General features: G+C 43.7%; 1 protein-coding gene across 27 annotated transcripts in view; it reads left to right on the forward strand.

Annotated features, from left to right (window-relative positions):
- Positions 1-16,832, forward strand: part of ptk2aa (protein tyrosine kinase 2aa) — a 160,344-nt gene that overhangs the window by 55,169 nt on the left and 88,343 nt on the right. For 7 of the 27 annotated variants that reach the window (XM_071375303.1, XM_071375305.1, XM_071375306.1 and 4 more), the window contains exon 1: positions 10,097-11,006. The exons of 3 other annotated variants lie outside the window; for them this stretch is intronic. In XM_071375303.1, the coding sequence (XP_071231404.1) occupies positions 10,883-11,006 (124 nt within the window). In that variant the 5' untranslated portion in view covers positions 10,097-10,882. Of the gene's footprint in view, positions 1-10,057; positions 11,007-16,832 lie in introns of those variants that run through there. 17 more of the 27 variants (XM_071375316.1, XM_071375320.1, XM_071375318.1 and 14 more) reach the window with 8 other exon arrangements.

Here is a 16,832-nt window from a genome sequence, read left to right on the forward strand (position 1 = left end):
CAGAAACGCATCTTTTGACCAATGGGTAAAATAATGTTAACAAATGGTCCACACCTGTGTCTATCATAATCCGTTCACAAGTTCTTGTAGTTTTTAGCCTTGTAGGAAAAAATCTTGGAAAAAGCATTGCGTCAGCAAACCTGGATGCTGTGTGAGAATTAAGGCTAATTTACAGGGTTAGTGTTGAACTCGTCATCTTCTTCTTAAATCCGGAGGATATTAAACAATATAGAGGTAAGATGGATATAGATTAAGGCATTTCATTTTAGTATTTTAATAATTTAGTGTACGCTTTTCATATTAATGCGAAATTCGTAAGATTTCTTTCAAAAACAAGTATATCTCTGTGAATGTCAGCGGTGCACAGAGCATACCACAAGCTTTTTATTTTCAAAGTCTTTTACATTTAATTCAGCTCGCGTCATGATAAATTAGCTTTTTGGGATCCGCCGAAACAGCTTTGCAGACTACCACCACAACATGTGAACTCTGTCAACAGAGCTTGGTGTTTATTATGGGATGTATAAGGTTACGAAATCCGACTTTTTGGATATAATGTTAATGATACGTTAGAAGGACCCCACTGAATGATTTAGAACATGAAGAATCATATTTGTCTTGGTAAAATGTATTTTATAACATAAGGAAGTTACATTTCATCACCCAAGCATGTTTTCACTCACTCTTCCATCCTCGAAGTGAAGTTATATTAGTCCCCTCCACCGAGAGTGTCTGTGTTCAGAGTGTAAAGATATATTTCCTCGAGATTATTTAGGAAGGGGATATTAGCTGAGCTGAAGGGGAGAGAGAGCGAAAGTGTGTGTGTGTCCGGTAGATGATGAAGGTCACTGGGAAGCCTGTTTGTCCGTCTCACTCCTTAATGAGACTACACACACACTAAAATACCAGAACTCCATAGCCGTACCAGAACTCCATACCAGAACTCCATAGCCGTACCAGAACTCCATACCAGAACTCCATAGCCGTACCAGAACTCCATACCAGAACTCCATAGCCATACCTAAACTCCATACCAGAACTCCATACCAGAACTCCATAGCCGTACCAGAACTCCATACCAGAACTCCATAGCCGTACCAGAACTCCATACCAGAACTCCATAGCCATACCTAAACTCCATACCAGAACTCCATACCAGAACTCCATAGCCGTACCAGAACTCCATACCAGAACTCCATAGCCGTACCAGAACTCCATAGCCGTACCAGAACTCCATACCTTTTTTTATAGAATGTGTAATGAACAACATGTTTAGTCTCACTCACCCAAAGGACATTCAGACAACTTGACACAACTGTGGGAAGCATTGGAGTCAACATGGGCCAGCATCCCTGTGAAATACTTTCGATACCTCGTAGAGTCCATGCCCCTAAGAATTTAGGCTGTTCTGAGAGCAACACGGAGGGGTTCTTAATGTTTTATACACTCAGTGTGTATATACAGTGCATTTGGAAAGTATTCAGTATTCATATTTTCCACTTTGTTATGTTACAGCCTTATTTTAAAATTGTTTAAATTGTTTTTTCCCCCTCAACAATCTACACACAATACCCCATAATGATAAAGTAAAAACAGGTTTTTAGAAATTTGTGCAAATGTATAATAAAAAATAAAAAATACATTTATATAAGTATTCAGACTCTTTAATCAGTACTTTGTTGAAGCACTTTTGGCAGCGATTACAGCCTCAAGTTTGGCCGGTTGGCCAGCTCTAGGAAGAGTCTTGGTGGTTCCAAACTTCTTCCATTTCAGAATGATGGAGGCCACTGTGTTCTTGGGGACCTTCAATGCTGCAGACATATTTTGGCTCCCTTCACCAGATCTGTGCCTCGACACAATCCTGTCTCGGAGCTCTACGGACAATTCCTTCGACCTCATGGCTTGGTTTTTTCTCTTTTATTAATTTTATTGTTTATTTCACCTTTATTTAACCAGGTAGGCCAGTTGAGAACAAGTTTTCATTTACAACTGCGACCTGGCCAAGATAAAGCAAAGCAGTACGACACAAACAACAAGAGAGTTATTCATGGGATAAACAAACGTACATTCAATAACATAATAGAAAACTCTATATACAGCATGTGCAAATTTAGTAAGATTAGAGAGGTAAGGCAATAAATAGGCCATAGTAGCAAAATAATTACAATTTAGCAATTAAACACTGGAGTGATACATGTGCAGAAGAGGAATGTGCAAGTAGAGATTTTTGCAAAGGAGCAAAAAAAAAAATAACAATATGGGGATGCAGTAGTTGGGTGGGCTATTTATGGGCTGTGTACAGGTGCATTGATCCGTAAGCTGCTCTGACAGGTCATGCTTAAAGTTAGTGAGGGAGATATAAGACTCCAGCTTCAGTGATTTTTTGCAATTCATTCCAGTAATTGGCAGCAGAGAACTGGAAGGAAAGACAGCCAAAGGAGGAACTGGTTTTGGGGATGACCAGTGAAATATATCTGCTGGAGCGCGTGCTACGGGTGGGTGCTGCTATGGTGACCAGTGAGCTGTGATAAGGTGGGGCTTTACCTAGCAGAGACGTATAGATGACCTGGAGCCAGGTCACGCATGCACAGATGTCAGACGCACACACACACACACAGTTGTTGTCCATTTTGTGTCCCCTGCCCTCCTAAACCCCCTATAGTAATATTGGAGAATGATGAAGTGTCCCAGCTCCATAAAAGACATGATAACGGAGAGAAACCTCACGGAATAGAGGTAATAAATACTCCTCTTTAGTTTGGCTATACAAACACCTGGGCTACATTCAGTAGGGCACATCATACCAAAACATTTTGCAACATTAAACCAAAATGAGTGTTTCTTATTAGACATGTTAAGGTAGCACCTGTCAGTTTAAAAAAAATCCACAACCGATAGCTTTAGATCGGAGTTTGAATTGGACTGTTATTCCTCTCAATGAGCTGCAGCATCTGGAAGCCATTTTGGCATATTGATATTTAGAATGGCAGATTTTGGGGGATTGTTCAAAGTAAAGTTAGTTTGTTCATTCACAACCCCCCAGACTGTCTTCTGTCTGTCTAGCTAGCACCTCATCTTCTTTGACGACCACAGAAACTCTGAGGATAAAACAGCTTCCAAACGCTGCACTCTCTTTCTGTGTGTGTCCCAAATTACACCCTTTTCCCTATAGAGTGCACTACTTTTGACCAGAGCCCTATGGGAGTAGTGAAAAGGGTGCCATTTGGTACGTACCCTTTGACTCTCCACATCCCAGGCCTTCCGGTGGTTGGGCTAAATAAGGTGGTCACTGCACGTTGTATATGTTAATTGCTCCAGCCCTCTTTAGCAAGGCAGATACATAGCAATCATCACCAGGGAATACTGATTAGGAGTTCAAATGATGTAATGGCATTGTTATGTAAATGACTCATTAAATTCAAGGCAAGTAATCATTGATAATCCCTGTTTCTCTGTTTCATCTGGGTTGGGTTACATGGGTCGAGTTCTGCAGGGTTAGGAGGTTTGGGAGTTAGCTTAAACCTATCACTGTTCAAATGTTAAAACCGCTATGTAGGCTTATGATACCTATCATTCACCTACATAGGTTTATAAAACCTATAATACACGTATGTAGGTTTATAATGGTCCTAGAATCTAGAGCATGTTTAATTCCAGTTGTGCAAAGCCATACCGAATGCTCTGAGTCCCCCTGGATAAACCAGAGATGGCAAGGTCATGGTTTAAAATGGCATCCATTCTTAGATCAATATTCACACATTCACACATTCTATTGATGTTCCATCTGGATCGATTGCACTTAGCTAGCTACAGTAGATTGCGTAATCCAGTATGGTGTGTGACACACACAAACCTCCATGACTATGTACTGTATGGTTAGTGGAACCATGTGACACTGTTACCCAGGTAAAGTATGTTGGATAACGTGTGATGATGCTGAAAGCCCCATGAGAGAGGGAGTGATGAGTAGTACAACATCCAACCCCCTGACCTTCAACAGTGGCTGGCTCCACAACACCCCCACAAACACACACAGTCCATTAGGTGACAGCTGACTATGTGGGTGCAGAGATGAAAGTGATAATGGTGAAAAGGATGATTGTGAAAACCTTAACGGCGACAGAAGGGTAAGATGTACAGGCTGTTATAGAGCCTACCTGAGCAGCTGTGGGATGGCTGATCTGGGATCTGTCCTGGGTTCAGACTGTGTGTGTTTGTGTGCACTAAACTCCTATCACTGTCAGTGGGGATATTCAATGTCTGTCTTCAATCAGCTTTTCAATGAAGAACGTTGCATACCAGATACACCTGCTTATTTGTTTGATTGACAGTCCCCCCCTCCCCCAGTTATACAAGTAATTTGAGATTCTAATCCACATAATTTAAATTGACTAGGTAATCATTTAACCATGGTCTTAGAGACTCCTACAGTATGTATTTAACCATGGTCTTAGAGACTCCTACAGTATGTATTTAACCATGGCCTTAGAGACTCCTACAGTATGTATTTAACCATGGCCTTAGAGACTCCTACAGTATGTATTTAACCATGGTCTTAGAGACTCCTACAGTATGTATTTAACCATGGTCTTAGAGACTCCTACAGTATGTATTTAACCATGGTCTTAGAGACTCCTACAGTATGCCTTCCTGTGTCTTCTCTATTAGAACCCAGGCCTGCAGACAGACCAGTCACATATTCAGCTGATGATTGCATGCACCACTGAACCATACGTCTGTATGTGTTTCTGTGTGTGTGTGTTTCTGTGTGGGCCTAGTCTCACCCACTGCTCCCAGCCGTGTAAGGTTTGGTGTCTGTATGGTTTGGTAACACGTGCCCCAGCCTGGTGTCTGTATGGTTTGGTAACACGTGTCCCAGCCTGGTGTCTGTATGGTTTGGTAACACATGTCCCAGCCTGGTGTCTGTATGGTTTGGTAACACGTGTCCCAGCCTGGTGTCTGTATGGTTTGGTAACACGTGTCCCAGCCTGGTGTCTGTATGGTTTGGTAACACGTGTCCCAGCCTGGTGTCTGTATGGTTTGGTAACACATGTCCCAGCCTGGTGTCTGTATGGTTTGGTAACACGTGTCCCAGCCTGGTGTCTGTATGGTTTGGTAACACGTGTCCCAGCCTGGTGTCTGTATGGTTTGGTAACACGTGCCCCAGCCTGGTGTCTGTATGGTTTGGTAACACGTGTCCCAGCCTGGTGTCTGTATGGTTTGGTAACACGTGTCCCAGCCTGGTGTCTGTATGGTTTGGTAACACGTGTCCCAGCCTGGTGTCTGTATGGTTTGGTAACACGTGCCCCAGCCTGGTGTCTGTATGGTTTGGTAACACGTGTCCCAGCCTGGTGTCTGTATGGTTTGGTAACACGTGCCCCGGCTTGGGCTCCTGCTATTGAAATATGGACAAGGGAGCGGGGAGGAGGGGTGGGAGAGAGGCTTTTGTTTGGGAACAGTGGGCCGGATGTGATGTGAGCTGAATAGCTGGGAAGAGCACCTCTCCTTCTCCATGGGGTTCAGTCATAGCCCCTTTGTCTGTCTGCCCCGGCTGTTTCTGGGGCTCTCTGTCCCTCTGATCCACTATGTCCCAAATAGCACATTGTTCCCTATATAGTGCTCTACTTTCCACCAGGAACCATAGGGAATAGGGTGCCATTTGGGATGCAGACCCAGTCCACATGAATACCCATAGATGGAGCAGCCAGGCAGGGCTACTCTCTTCTCCTCCTCTCTCCTTCTCTGTTCTCCACCCCCTCTCGTTTCATTGGCAGTCTGTTCAGTAAGCAGACAATGATTAAACTAACTGGCAGCATACATCTCTGCCTTCAACTTTAACTCACCCACAGGGGCCAGTCTGTGATGCCACATACAGTGTCTTCAGAAAGTATTCATACCCCTTAAAGCCTGAATTCAAAATGGATTCAATATGTAACACAATAACACATACAATACCCCATAATGACAAAGTGAAAACATGTTTTTGAAATATATTGAAAATTAATTGTGGAAATATCTCATTTACATACATACACTAACATTCAAAAGTTTGAGGTCACTTAGAAATGTCCTTGTTTTTGAAAGAAAAGCAATTATTTTTTGTCCATTTGAAATAATATCAAATTGATCAGAAATACAGTGTAGACATTGTTAATGTTGTAAATGACTATTGTAGCTGGAAACGGCAGATTACTTTTTTATGGAATCTCTACATAGGCGTGCAGAGGCACATTATCAGCAACCATCACTCCTGTGTTCCAATGTCACGTTGTGTTAGCTAATCCAAGTTTATTATTTTTCAAAGCTAATTGATCATTAGAAAACCCTTTTGCAATTATGTTAGCACAGCTGAAAACTGTTTTCCTGATTAAAGAAGCAATAAAACTTGCCTTCTTTAGACTAGTTGAGTATCTGGAGCATCAGCATTTGTGGGTTTGATTACAGGCTCAAAATGGCCAGAAACAAGGAAGTTTCTTCTGAAACTCGTCAGTCTATTCTTGTTCTGAAAAATGAAGGCTATTCCATGCGAGAAATTGCCAAGAAACTGAAGATCTCGTACAACGCTGTGTACTAGCGCAAACTGGCTTTAACCAGAATAGAAAGAGGAGCAGGAGGCCCCGGTACAGAACTGAGCAAGAGGACAAGTACACATTAGAGTGTGTAGTTTGAGAAACAGATGCCTCACAAGTCCTCAACTGGCAGCTTCATTAAATAGTACCCGCAAAACACCAGTCTCAACGCCAATAGTGAATAGGCGACTCCGGGATGCTGTCCTTCTAGGCAGAGTTCCTCTGTCCAGTGTCTGTGTTCTTTTGCACATCTAAATCTTTTCTTTTTATTGGCCAGTCTGAGATATGGCTTTTTCTTTGTAACTCTGTGCAACCAGTCTCCATCTCCTTAGCTATCTTACTTTGCTTCCACCGGGCATTCCACTGAATTCAAAACTTGGGACAACGTCTTCCGTGACAACAACACTGTTGATCACCATTTCAGAAGACTACACAGTCTGGTTCAGTGACGATGTTTTTACCTAAATCAGGGATTTCCTCCTCGTCTGATTCATTTTCAGAGTCAGAGTCAGCATGGCACGATCGTCCTCCGGAAAGTGGAGAGCAGTAGCAACACTTTTGTGGTTACTCGTGATATATTTTTCAAAAAAGCTGCGGTAGAAATACTGAAATACTACACATACTGAGCAGCTCATGTTATAGACAGAAACATTCTACATGGCAGACCAATCTGAACTCATCTCTCGGGATGTCCATCCCATTCATTATCTCAGCCAATCATGGCTAGCGGGAAGGTTACTGGCTTTTTCTGTGGCTTAACCAACTAGTTTGTAATTTAACAATTTTATTCATATTTACAGATGGCATACAAGTTTGTAAAGTTCACATGTTCCAGAAGGAATTTCTGCCAATAAGGCATTTTGATTTTAAAAAGTATTATGTTCAAAAGGCTCTCCTGTGAAGTAGTGATGTGTGACATACTCCTAGTTTCCTGAAACGAGTCACATATAAGGTCCCACAGGGTGCTTTGCTGGTGACACTGTGTGATATATTTAGAATTCAAGGCACACTTAACCAGCATGGCTACCACAGCATTCTGCAGCGATACGCCATCCCATCTGGTTTGCGCTTATTGGGACTATCATTTGTTTTTCAATAGGACAATGACCCAACACACCTCCAGGCTGTGTAAGGGCTATTTGACCAAGAAGAGAGTGATTGAGTGCTGCATCAGATGACCTGGCCTCCACAATCACCTGACCTCAACCCAAATGAGATTGTTTGGGATGAGTTGGACTGCATAGTGAAGGAAAAGCAGCCAACAAGTGCTCAGCAAATGTGGGAACTCCTTCAAGACTGTTGGAAAATCATTCCAGGTGAAACTGGTTGAGAGAATGCCAAGAGTGTGCAAAGCTGTCATCAAGGCAAAGAACTGTGTTCTTCTCCAAAGAATAATACGAAGACTCTTAACTTGTCATGTCAGTAAAAACATAGCAATGATTCGAATGAAGGTGGTTTACCCCAAGTTTTGTCTATGAATAATATTATTAACTTTTTGGGCAGCAAATGTGTCCAAAATAGCACCCTATTCCCTATGTAGTGGACTACTTTCAACCAGGGCCCATAAAGAACCGGGTGCCACTTGAGACTGAAGCTGTGTTCTCATGTAAAGCATTTGAGACGAAGACTCCGTGTCCTAGACATCCCCTCTGGGCCATCTCACTGTAATTAACTACATTGAGGTTTGAGACTTTGAAAATGAAATCATCATGGTATTTCCTCTGTGCAGATTGCCAGGGGTCTCAGATCATCGCAAAGGTTAGCCCTTAATGCTCTGGCCTTATCAGGGACTGCCAGAGATTCTTTCTTCCAATGGATGCTTATTGCTGCTTCTCTCGCTGTCTCTCTCTGCCATTTTCTCTCTCTCGCTGTCTCTCTCTGCCATTTTCTCTCTCTCGCTGTCTCTCTCTGCCATTTTCTCTCTCTCTGTCTCTCTCTGCCATTTTCTCTCTCTCGCTGTCTCTCTCTGCCATTTTCTCTCTCTCTCTCTGTCTCTCTCTGCCTCTTTTTTCTTCTCTATTTCTGTATAGGCAGGAGTAATTATATCATTTTGGTAAATGTATTTCCATTTACTTCCCTATTGGACCTACCGCTATGCTATTTCTCTCCTGTTCTATTGGTTATCATATTAATTTATTTCATTGTCCAGAAGCCAAAGACACAATCCTAGTTATATTAGCAGCCCATCCTAGTTTAGATTCCCCTAGTTTAGAGATGTTCATCTCTGTCACATATGTAACCGCTATCAGGTGCGCTGTTTAGAATGGTGTTTTCCTAAGTGCGCTGTTTAGAATGGTGTTTTCCTAAGTGCGCTGTTTAGAATGGTGTTTTCCTAAGTGCGCTGTTTAGAATGGTGTTTTCCTACGTGCGCTGTTTAGAATGGTGTTTTCCTAAGTGCGCTGTTTAGAATGGTGTTTTCCTAAGTGCGCTGTTTAGAATGGTGTTTTCCTAAGTGCACTGTTTAGAATGGTGTTTTCCTAAGTGCACTGTTTAGAATGGTGTTTTCCTAAGTGCGCTGTTTAGAATGGTGTTTTCCTAAGTGCGCTGTTTAGAATGGTGTTTTCCTAAGTGCGCTGTTTAGAATGGTGTTTTCCTAAGTGCGCTGTTTAGAATGGTGTTTTCCTAAGTGCGCTGTTTAGAATGGTGTTTTCCTAAGTGCACTGTTTAGAATGGTGTTTTCCTAAGTGCACTGTTTAGAATGGTGTTTTCCTAAGTGCGCTGTTTAGAATGGTGTTTTCCTAAGTGCGCTGTTTAGAATGGTGTTTTCCTAAGTGCGCTGTTTAGAATGGTGTTTTCCTAAGTGCGCTGTTTAGAATGGTGTTTTCCTAAGTGCGCTGTTTAGAATGGTGTTTTCCTAAGTGCGCTGTTTAGAATGGTGTTTTCCTAAGTGCGCTGTTTAGAATGTTTTCCTGCAAATTGCATTTTGGCAAATGTTTGAAAATGAAATTCGTCGGCTGCTTCATTACATTAGTTGCATGTTCTGGATGCATTACCATAATCTACATGTGGTTTCTGTGGGTGGACACCCTAATTAATGGGTTATGGTTAATAGGTTATGCACTCAATGCATATGGGTCCTGTAAATTTCTCAAATGGCTGGTAAATAAAATCTGCCCGGTCATGTTTTCCTAACGGAAACCCTGACACACACACACACAACCTCCTCTAGTAGTGAGTGCTGTGGGGGTGGAGTGGAGCAGACCCAGGGTCAGTGTTGATTTGCAGCCTGCCTGGCCGGAGGAGGAGGGGGTTGGGGCTCGGTAAACAGCAGTGGGCTGGAGGACTGAATAGAACCTAGGCTCAGATTTGCATATTAATGAGGCCTATACTAACCCCCTGGCCCCCCCTCTATTCACTTCAATTTAAAGGCTTTATTGGCATGGGAAACATATGTTTACATTGCCAAAGCAAGTGAAGGATTCTCTCTCTCTCTTTCTCTCTCTCTGCACTCGCTCCTCTCCCCACACCCACTTCTCTGACTGAGGGAGCGGAGTACACAGGCTGCTTCTGTCTTTTCTGCTTCTTCCTCTCATTCAACCTGAAACAATTGCTTTCTCCGTCTCTCCATATCCTTCTCTCCATTCTTGCTGTCACTCTGCCTCTCACTCTCCTCCCATTCTTACATACTCTCTCTCTCCCCATTATTACACACTCTCTCTGTCACTCTCACTGTCACTCTCACTCTCTGCACACACCCTGTCATACACTGTTCCTCAGGTGAGTTTAGCACACTGGTCTCCTGCCTCAGAATGAGTACAAAGTGAAGCGAGCGGTGTGGAGTTACTTGTGTTGTTTTGGACTACTGTTCTCTGCTCTCCTGTTCTCCTCTCCTGCGAGGCGGCGGGAGTTGGTTGCGGGGCACCTGGGCTAGGATTAGTATTCTGGGGGAAGGCTCTCAGCCGGAGGCTTAGCAACGCTAACCAGCCAGACGGACGGACAGCCAGCCAGACAGAACTACTGTGGATTTCTCCACCGGGACAGAAGCAGCAGAACAAATGAGCTGTATATTCACAGTAGAGGGGCTAAAAACCTCAACACAGTGTTGATCCACCTTATTCTTCCTGCCCCTGTTTCAGGGCTGAAAACTGGGCCAGCACTTGGCTGGGACTCCCTCTCTTACTCTGGATGTCTTGGATGTGCTTCTCTCTCAGAGCCCCTTCCCCCTCCTGTCCCAGACCCTAGTGCTGTCTCTTGGCCCTAGGTGTAGGGGATTAGGAGCATTGTGGGCCGGCGTAGACAGGGAGGTTGGTGTTACTTGGTAAGGAGGTAAAGGGTTAGTGTGGTGTAGGGGGAAGGTGGAAGCCCTGGCCTCCATGCGGTTCTGTGAGAACTCTGGGTGTTGGCCGGCCGTGGGACCCGAGAGAGAGAGAGCAGGGGGACCAACCAACATGGAAACCAGTCCCGGCTGCAGCCTCTTCCCCATGTGCTGGGCTGCAGGTACTACTACTAACTCCGAACTTCCACTACTTATTTTTCTTCTCCTCCTCCCACCTTATTCTTCTTCTCCTCCTCCCACCTTATTCTTCTTCTCCCACCTTATTCTTCTTCTCCTCCTCCGACCTTATTCTTCTTCTTCTCCGACCTTATTCTTCTTCTTCTCCTCCCACCTTATTCTTCTTCTTCTCCTCCCACCTTATTCTTCTTCTTCTCCTCCCACCTTATTCTTCTTCTCCCACCTTATTCTTCTTCTCCTCCTCCGACCTTATTCTTCTTCTTCTCCTCCCACCTTATTCTTCTTCTTCTCCTCCCACCTTATTCTTCTTCTTCTCCTCCGACCTTATTCTTCTTCTTCTCCTCCCACCTTATTCTTCTTCTCCTCCTCCGACCTTATTCTTCTTCTTCTCCTCCCACCTTATTCTTCTTCTTCTCCTCCCACCTTATTCTTCTTCTTCTCCTCCCACCTTATTCTTCTTCTTCTCCTCCCACCTTATTCTTCTTCTTCTCCTCCCACCTTATTCTTCTTCTCCTCCTCCCACCTTATTCTTCTTCTCCTCCTCCCACCTTATTCTTCTTCTTCTCCTCCCACCTTATTCTTCTTCTTCTCCTCCCACCTTATTCTTCTTCTTCTCCTCCCACCTTATTCTTCTTCTTCTCCCACCTTATTCTTCTTCTTCTCCTCCCACCTTATTCTTCTTCTCCTCCTCCCACCTTCTTCCATATCCTCACCATCTACCTGTGTTAGGTCGATCAGAAGAGTGTTTAGCTAGTCACGGTTGTTGTTTTTCTGTTCTAGTTTAATCCTGACTGACTGACTGTGTTGTGTAGCCTGCCTGTTGTGATGCCATAGAGGATTGTGTTGAAATCATTAACATTCCAAACTACAGAGTGACAGATTTCATACCGATTACATCTTTATAGTTTTGATGCCTGGTGTTAACCGCCTCCAATGTGCCTCCACCTCTTGTTTTGCTTGAACGGTTGTCGTTTATCTTTCTGTGCAATGCAGCAAGCTCTGCTCTTTTAAAGGGCACAATGCCTCCCAGAGAAGTGGCATTTCTCCACATAACGAGTAGTAACCTTTAGAAACCTGTCTGTGACAGATGATAGGGACGTTACCATGATACTGTAGTAGGGGAGCTGCAAGCTTTGTTTTCCCTGTGGAATGGATGGTGTGTGCGTGTGCACATATTTGTCTTAGTTTGTGTTAGTTTATCTTAGTTTGTGTGTGTGTGTCTATGTATTTGCACATGTGTGTAACTGTGTCTGTGTGATTTTTTTGTTTGCGTGTAGATGTTGCGTGTTTCACAACCACAGGGTTCAGCTCCCTTTCACATGTTGCCCATAGAACCCACAGCTGACCTGATTGCTTGAGCAGCTGCTGATAATGGAGACTGGGACCTGTAGCAGTCAATTCCATTTCTAGCCAGACTCCCACTTTGAGTGGCTTTCTTTGTCTGCATGGAAAACACTACATGTGAATTTAAAGCACCCTATTGTCACTGGGCATATGCTTCAGCATGCCATGTGTCAGTCAGTAGTCAACTATCGGGGAGGGGAGAAGGGAGAGGGGAGGGGGAGAGAGGGAGGGAGGGAAAAGAGGAAGAATAGGAGAGGGAGGAGAGGGAAAAGAGGAGAGAGGGAGAGGGAGAAGAGGAGAAGGGGAGAGGGAGGAGAAGAGGAGAGGAAGAGGAAAAAGAGGAGAGGAAGAGGAAAAAGAGGAGAGGGGGAGGCAAAAGAGGAGAGGGAGAAAAAAGAGGAGAGGGAGAAGAGGAGAGGGGGAGGCAAAAGAGGAGAGGGAGAAAAAAGAGGAGAGGGACAAGAGGAGAGGGAGGGGAAGTGGAAAAAGAGGAGAGGGAGGGGGAAAGGAGGGGGAAGAGAAGAGGAGAGGGAAGAGAAGAGAAGGAGAGGGCGGAGAGGGGAGGGAGAGGAAGAAGAGGAGAGGAGAGGGAGGAGAAGAGGAAAAGAGGCGAGGGAGGAGAAGGAGAGTGAGAAGAAGAGGGGGAGAGGGGAGAGGAGGGAGAAAGAGAGAGGGAAAAGAGGAAGAAGATGAGAGGGAAGGAGGAGGGAGGAGAGGGAAAGAGGAGAGAAGTAAAAGAGGAGAGAGAGTTAAGAGGAGAGAGAGGTAAAAGAGGAGAGAGAGGGAAAAGAGGAAAGAGAGGGAGAGACAAGAGGAGAGGGAGACACGTGGAGAGGGAGAGACACGAGGATAGGGAGAAGAGGAGAGAGAGACATGGAGAGAGAGAGAGACATGGAGAGAAAGAGACGTGGAGAGGAGAGAAAGAGATGTGGAGAGGAGAGAGAGAGAGGGAGACGTGGAGAGGAGAGAGAGAGAGACGTGGAGAGGAGAGAGAGAGAGGGAGACGTGGAGAGGAGAGAGAGAGGGGGAGACGTGGAGAGGAGAGAGAGAGAGAGATGTGGAGAGGAGAGAGAGAGAGAGAGCGAGAGAGACGAGGAGAGAGAGAGAGAGACGTGGAGAGGAGATAGAGATGGCAGTTTATTTATCCCTGTTCTGCTTTACTTCACACTCTGAAATACAGAACATACATTACCATTTAAAAAATATATATATATATGAATTGTTGCTAGGTAACGTTCACTAGCGCTAGTCAGCTGTACATGCGGCAAAACTCTGGTATTTTTCATCATATAGCTTGTTCTCCATCTTCTTTTCAAATAGTGAGTCAAAATGTTTTCAGCACTTTTATTTCCATGACTGATCAAACTCATTTTCTCACGTCTCTCTCTTGTCCCTCTGCAGCAGACATATGGTGAGCAATATGTTTGGAACATTACATTGCAATAAAGTCGCAGTATTGAATCGCAATACTTATAGAATCTTGAGAATCACAATACATATCTTATCAGCACCTAAGTATCCCAGTAATATCGTATGTTGAGATCCCTGCACTTGGGCCAAGATACACATAAGCAGACCAAGTACAGTAAGGCTGCGTTTAAACAGGCAGACCAATTCTGATATTTTGCCCAATTATGGGCAAAAAAGCTGATCTGATTGGTCAAAAGATCAGAGTTGGGCTGCCTGTGTAAACTCAGCCTATGTGTACACCCTCAGACACACCTTTACATGCAGAAGGTACCCAGAACACAGACAGGCATACGGGACTGTGGTTATGTAAACTGCTCTGACTAACATGGCCATTGTCTGTACAGTACTGAGCTGCCTGCTCTCAGGAGGTCAGCTAGAGGGGCTCCATCCAGGGGCCTCTCTTTCTCTCTATCCCGCTCTCTCGCTTTAACCCAACTCTCTTTTTCTCCCACTCTTTCACTCATCGCTCTCTCTCTCTTTCTGTGAGGATGTACAGGGTGAACCGTTCAACCCTCGACTCCTTGGCACAGAACAAAGAAGGCCTCTTCATCAGAGAGCCTGTCCCCCTTTGCCTCAGTTGTCTGTTTATGAGAAGAGAGAAGGAGCCTCTAACTGGCCTCTACAGAACTGTGCACCAGCTAGCTCAATACACTACTTTACCATGAAAACTCAGATGGGAAGAGGTCTATACTAGCCTATGCAACAAGGACATAAGTAATGCAGGGGGTCAGATGCATATTCTAATCTACATCAAATAGAAAGAAGTACTATTAATCAATGAGGGATTATGCCTATTAAGTATTCACACCCCTTTACTTTTTCTAAATGTTGTTGTTACAGCCTGAATTTAAAATGGATTAAATGTATATTTTGTGTCACTGATCTACACACAATACCCCATAATGTCAAAGTGGAATTTTGTAGAAAGTTTTATAAATGTATTTATAAAATTAAGCTGAAATGTCTTGAGTCAATAAGTATTTAACCCTTTTGTTATGGCAAGCCTAAATAAGTTCAGGAGTAAAAATGTGCTTAAGAAATCACATAATTAGTTTCAGTAATAGTGGTTAACATGGTTTTGGAATAACTGCCCCATCTCTGTACCCCACACATACAATAATTATCTGTAAGGTACCTTAATGAAGTAGTGAATTTCAAGTACAGATTCAACCACAAAGAACAGGGAGGTTTTTCTATGCCTCGCAAAGAACGGCGCCGATTGGTAGATGTGTAAAAATAAAAAAAGTAGACACTGAATATCTCTTTGAGCAAGGTGAAATTATTAATTAGGCTTCGGATGGTGTATCAATACACCCAGTCACTACAAAGATACAGGCGTCCTTCCTAACTCAGTTGCCAGAGAGGAAGGAAATTGCTCAGGGATTTTACCATGAGGCCAATGGTGATTTTTAAAACAGTTAGAGTTTAATGGCTGGGATAGGAGAAAACTGAGGATGGATCAAAAACCTTGTAGTTACTCCACAATAGTAACCTAATTGAGTGAAAAGAAGGAAGCCTCTACAGAATACAAATATTCCAAAACATGCATCCTGTTTGCAACAATGCACTTAAGTAATACTGCAAAAATATATATAAGAAATGTACTTTTTGTCCTGAATACAAAGCGTTATGTTTGGGGCAAATCCAACACAACACATCACGGAGTACCACTCTTCATATTTTCAAGCATGGTGGTGTTTGCATCATGTTATGGGTATGCTTGTCATCGGCAAGGTCTAGGGTGTGTTTTAGGATAAACAGAAAAGGAATAAGCACAGGCAAAATCCTAGAGGAAAACCTGGTTCAGTCTGCTTTCCAACAGACACTGGGAGACAAATTCACCTTTCAGCAGGACAATAACCTAAAACACAAGGCCAAATCTACACTGGAGTTGCTTACCAAGATGACACAGAATGTTCCTGAGTGGCCTAGTTACAGTTTTGACTTAAATCTGCTTTAAAATCTATGACAAGACTTGAAAATGACTGTCTAGCAATGATCAACAATCAACTTGACAGAGCTTGAAGTAAATATTGTACAATCCAGGTGTGCAAAGCTCTTAGAGACTTACAAAGAAAGACTCACAGCTGTAATCACTGCCAAAGGTGATTTTATCATGTATCGACTCAGGGGTGTGAATACTTATGTAAATGAGATTTCTGTATTTCATTTTCAATAAATTAGCAAACATTTCTAAAAACACATGTTTTCACTTTGTCATTATAGGGTATTGTATGTAGATGGGTGAGAACATTTTTGAATTCAGGCTGAAACAACAAAATGTGGAATAAGTCAAGGGGTCTGAATACTTTCCGAAGGCACTGTATGTCTCCCTCTCTCTGTGTGTGTCTCTCTCTCTTCCTCTCTCTTGCTCTCTCACTCTCTCTGTATGTCTCTGTAGTTCTCTCTGTGTCTCTCTCTCTCTCTGTGTCTCTCTCTCTCTCTGTGTCTTTATCTCTGTCTCTCTCTCTGTCTCTCTCTCTGTCTCTCTCTGTGTCTCTCTCTCTGTCTCTCTCTCTCTGCATCTCTCTCTCTCTGTGTCTCTCTCTCTCTGCATCTCTCTCTCTCTGTGTCTCTCTCTGTCTCTCTCTCTCTCTCTCTGTCTCTCTCTCTCTCTGTGTCTCTCTCTGTCTCTCTGTCTCCCTCTGTGTCTCTCTCTCGCTCTCTGTGTCTCTCTGTCTCCCTCTGTGTCTCTCTCTCGCTCTCTGTGTCTCTCTGTTTCTCTCTCTCTCTCTCTCGCGCTCTCTGTGTCTCTCTGTCTCTCTCTCTCTCTCTCTCTCTCGCTCTCTGTGTCTCTCTGTCTCTCTCTCTCTCTCTCTCTCTCGCTCTCTGTGTCTCTCTCTGTGTCTCTCTCGCTCTCTGTGTCTCTCTCTGTCTCTCTCTCTGTGTCTCTCTCTCTCTCTCGCTCTCTGTGTCTCTCTCTGTCTCTCTCTCGCTCTCTGTGTCTCTCTCTCTGGGAAGTGCCTTTTTATATGATATTTCACAACATAGTGGAG

This window comes from Salvelinus alpinus, chromosome 29, assembly GCF_045679555.1.
Source record: "Salvelinus alpinus chromosome 29, SLU_Salpinus.1, whole genome shotgun sequence".
NCBI classification, from domain to species: Eukaryota; Metazoa; Chordata; class Actinopteri; order Salmoniformes; family Salmonidae; genus Salvelinus; species Salvelinus alpinus.